Genomic DNA, 4,370 nt, shown 5'->3' with positions numbered 1-4,370 from the left:
TTAGGGCATTCTTGAAGGAACAGGATATTTCTAGAAAACGTGGCGTGATACTAGTCACGTGAACTCGCTGACGCAACATAAAGTTTCTGAAACTCAAAACAAACTTTATAAAGTCACAATCAGGGCTTTGCTCAAATTGTGCTTGTAATATGGTCTGAAGTTATAAACTTTATAAATTTAATTATTTCAAAATAAAAATGCATAGAATCCAAACGAATTTGAGGAATAGACGTATCTATTTGTTACCACTTAAGAATGCATACACATATATACATAGGTATATGTATTAATAACGATAGCCTACAAAATGTTTAAAAGTAGTTTGTCTTAAAACCCAATAATATATTATTAAATTTTATAAGCACATAATACGAATAGAGCAAAACCTTGCCTTTAGACAAACTGCCGTCACTAGACAAGGTTTCATGTTTTGCTGATTGACAATGAGACGAAAAGTTCAAGCTCTTGTCGTCCGATTCTGAATTTGGTAACATTGGTTCTCTTCCGTCAGCGTACCACTGTGTTCCTGAATAAAATATGAAATATACATACATTACGAGATATCGCTGCTGTTGACATACCTATGGACACAGTTTCTTAGTCACAAGTAGCCTAAAAGACTTACTCACAGGGGCTAACAAAAAATTACGAGCTAAAGTTAGAAAGATTACAATAGCATTGAAGCAAGCCTAACCACAGCCGGCGTTAAGATTTTCTAGGCCCTGTGCAGGAACATTTGCTAGGCCTATTTACGTTTTGCGCTTGACGCGTTCACTATGGGTTTGGCCGACTTACAAACGGGAGGGGGGGGAAACAGGCCTAGCACTGGGGCTCGTTGTTCTCCCCTCGAGGTCTAGTGTGGCGTTTATTTGTGGTACATACCTTGCGCATTGGGCCTAACTGTTCTGAGCATATAAATAGCAACCTTAATTTTATTTATTACCATTTATAAATGAACTCGATTTTCATTATTGTTACGACAGCGGAAGTCACGTGACGCTAGTAACACGTCATGACATTTTCGAAGGTTCGTGAATGTTCGAGTGTTTATTGGATGTGCGGTATTCTTGTATATAAGACCGCCAAGAAGTGACGGCAACAAAGGGAATTGAATTGCAGACAGAGATAGAGACGGGTAAAGCGCGTGAATCGTTCGTTGTGAATTATAGCGTGACTGTGGAAATTAAGTGTATTGCAAAGTTGTATTAAAAAAGAATAAACTAGTTTTTATTCAAGAAAGGACTTGTATCGCTAAAGTTTCTTGGGAAATAATTTTTACGGAAAATTAAAAACGAACACAGAGGCGTAACATTATTATAGTGCAGTTGTAACGACCCTGTTCAATTACAAACATATATGATAATTTATTAAAAATTACTGAATATTCTCTGCATTTATTTCTCTTTCCAATATTGACTGAGAAAGTCGCCATTTAAATGTAGATAATTTTGTTTTGTCTATTTATCTCTTTATTATTAAGCGCAAAGCTACACAATGGAATAAAAGTTCTGTCTGTCACAATTATCGAAGGTAGAGGAAGAGGCTAATAAAGAAAACACGGTACACTTCTGCCGGTGGAGAAAGATGGGTAAAAATACGTGTCCTTTAGGTACAGAACAAATAATATCATTTTCAAGATGATACTTCCATTAAAGAACCAATATGTTTCTGAAAAGTATTTGTATCGTGGTAACCTATATATATATATATTTTATATTTCGATTTAATTGTTATCTAGGAGGCGCATTATTTTAGATTTAGAATATTCTAAATTTGACATCACAAAAAATCTAGTAAGTTAGAAGAGTATTAATAGATTTGAGAAGATTATAAATAGGAGAATCAGTGAAGCACTGAGTCAATGTTTCTTGCTTTAAACTAGTAGTAAATATCAAAGTGAAATATTCAGCATATGATTGCAGAGTGGTTGTTAATCAAGTTAGTCAGTTTACAAGTACATTGTACTTAGTTTCAGTGAAGTAGTTGGAACAGTGTTAGCTATCGCATACACTCTGTTACTCGATCAATTAGCCGTGAAATTTTTACAAGTAAGTTTACTTGTGCTTTAGTCGTAGTAGCTACTATTAGCGAGATACTTTTATTTGAATGTCATTTGTAAAATAGGTCTACAAGTTACAACGTGTACAAGTTTGTATAAATGTTAATGATAAAAAACTAATTTGATATTATTACATGAAATGGTTGCGTCGAATTATTTTCACCAGGTAACTTAAAAAATGAGCCCACCGACAAAATGACGTTATAGCACGGGTATCAGTAGTGGGACTATTTTGAGAAAAACAAAGTGAAACATTGAGTAAATTGCAACTTTTGAGATGACTCTGTGAGACAAAATCGGAGATTTACTGGAGTTAATGAAACAGTTAAAAGAATTACTTACATCAGCTAATACAAACGAATCTACGAAAGCTATTACAATTTTAAAACTATTAAGGCTATCTGACACCGTCTCTAATTTTAAACTACTAAACAGAGGGAGAGTAGCACCCGACCACCCACCCTTCACGTTACGGGATTGCTTTCACTCTTCTAACGCACCCAACATTTAAAGTGTTGGGAATATTTTATGGTAACAAACGGATTCGAATGTAGCTCGCCAGCTCCAAAATCCAGATTTCTATAAAGGGTCAACACGTGCCATTTCTGAAAATAAAAATAAAAGGAATATACACGACAAATTTCTCTTTTGTGAAAAAAACAAAACAATCAAACTAATTTCTGTATATTATAATATGATATCATAATATTCTGTATATATGTATATTACAGGATGACCATCCTGTAGACATATCAGTGTAATACTGAATAACGCATTAGTTAACTGTACCGTTGTACGGTGACTTGTGGGAGACAAAAGATATATGTGAAATATTACTCTTACATGCTTCTGATTTTGAATTCAAAGTGGATAAATTAAAAGCAATTAAAAAAAGCTGCATTTTACCTGACGCTTATCACAAATTTTAAGCCTATTGGTTTCTTGGTTTCAAATGATTCCCCAGCTTTTGGTATTTAAACTGTAACTTTTTGTTTTTTTTTATTACACGGTAAAAAACGAGAGAGAAGAAAAGTCCTGTCCCCTTGATGATAACAAAAGCATTTTATTTCTACGACTGTAAAATTTTCAAGTTAACTAACGTTTGCTGATTGGCCTAATTTTATAGTAGTATAATAGACGCTGCTAACACAATAATTTCGCTTAATAGTTTTCTGCCCTCTCGGTGGCTCAGCGGTAAATCCGAAGGCTTAAAATGCTAAAAATCCAATTTTGATAACCGCGGTGGGATGAGCACAGATAGCCCATTATGTAGCTTTTTGCTTAAGAACAAACAAACAAATTTTATCTCGTACTTACGGCGGTTTCTTGTATCTCTAGTGCTTGGTTGGAACACAAATTCAATATTCACAAAAGTGAAATAACAGTAAGACTGAAAAACAAACTTGCTGAATCAGTTATCAATCCTCCACCGTAAGAGACCCACAAGAGTAATAAACAATTAAAATTGTTTCTTACACTTTGAAGAAAGTTCTAGTCGTTAAGCCACGAGTTCATCAACTGACGTAAAAACTCCCCCCCCCCCATATATATATATATATATACAAACGTTCAACTTTTTAAAAAAAACTACAATAATATGCTGCAGAATGGCACTTCAGTCGACATAGAAATTTCGTTACAAAATAAAGTACTAGTTACTTATTCACTTTAGGGTGTCGCTACTGTCCGAATATCGACGTGTTTTTAGTTGTTGTTTTGTTTAACATATAGATATTAAATGGGCTATTTGAGATATGTCCACCACGGAGGTTCGAACCCCATATTTTAGAGTTGTTAAGTCAATAATCTTAACGCTGACTCACCGGGAGACACGGGTTATAAGAATGGATGTTAGTTTTTTTATTACGATGTCAATAATGGTTGTTAGCTAGAAATTGGATAAATAATATACGGAACGAAATACAGTAACAACAACAACAACTGGTTTACGTTAGGAATAACTTTTCCTTTTCTCAGTGTAAATACGTATACATAACAGAACTGTCACCTAGCGTGGGTTTGTCGAAGTTTTAATGTTTCTACTGAGAATTATCGTTAATCATACTTAAAGCAGTCAATCATACCAATTAAATCACGAAATCTAAACGATACATTGTTTGCATTCAGAATAATCACTGTAATGTTAGTTTAACATATATTATCTTGTACTTAAAATGTATTATAATCATACCAAACAATCGTTTATATAATAAAAAAGGTTGGAACTGGTAACTCAAACTCGTTGTTTTAAAGAAACGAGTTGCTAAGCCTTGTTCTTATTGGTATCTTTGACCAACGATATACGTAACTG

General features: G+C 33.9%; 1 protein-coding gene across 1 annotated transcript in view; it reads right to left on the bottom strand.

Moving 5' to 3' along the window:
- LOC106475920 (serine/threonine-protein phosphatase 6 regulatory ankyrin repeat subunit A-like) overlaps positions 1–4,370 on the bottom strand; it is a gene marked incomplete at its 3' end in the record, with an annotated part of 21,108 nt that overhangs the window by 12,279 nt on the left and 4,459 nt on the right. Inside the window, exon 5 of the mRNA XM_022379928.1 lies at positions 392–526. Within this exon, the coding sequence (XP_022235636.1) occupies positions 392–526 (135 nt within the window). The remainder of the gene's footprint in view (positions 1–391; positions 527–4,370) is intronic.

Source organism: Limulus polyphemus, unplaced genomic scaffold, assembly GCF_000517525.1.
Source record: "Limulus polyphemus unplaced genomic scaffold, Limulus_polyphemus-2.1.2 Scaffold9433, whole genome shotgun sequence".
Classification (NCBI taxonomy): domain Eukaryota; kingdom Metazoa; phylum Arthropoda; class Merostomata; order Xiphosura; family Limulidae; genus Limulus; species Limulus polyphemus.
This window is presented reverse-complemented; position numbering and strand designations above follow the sequence as displayed.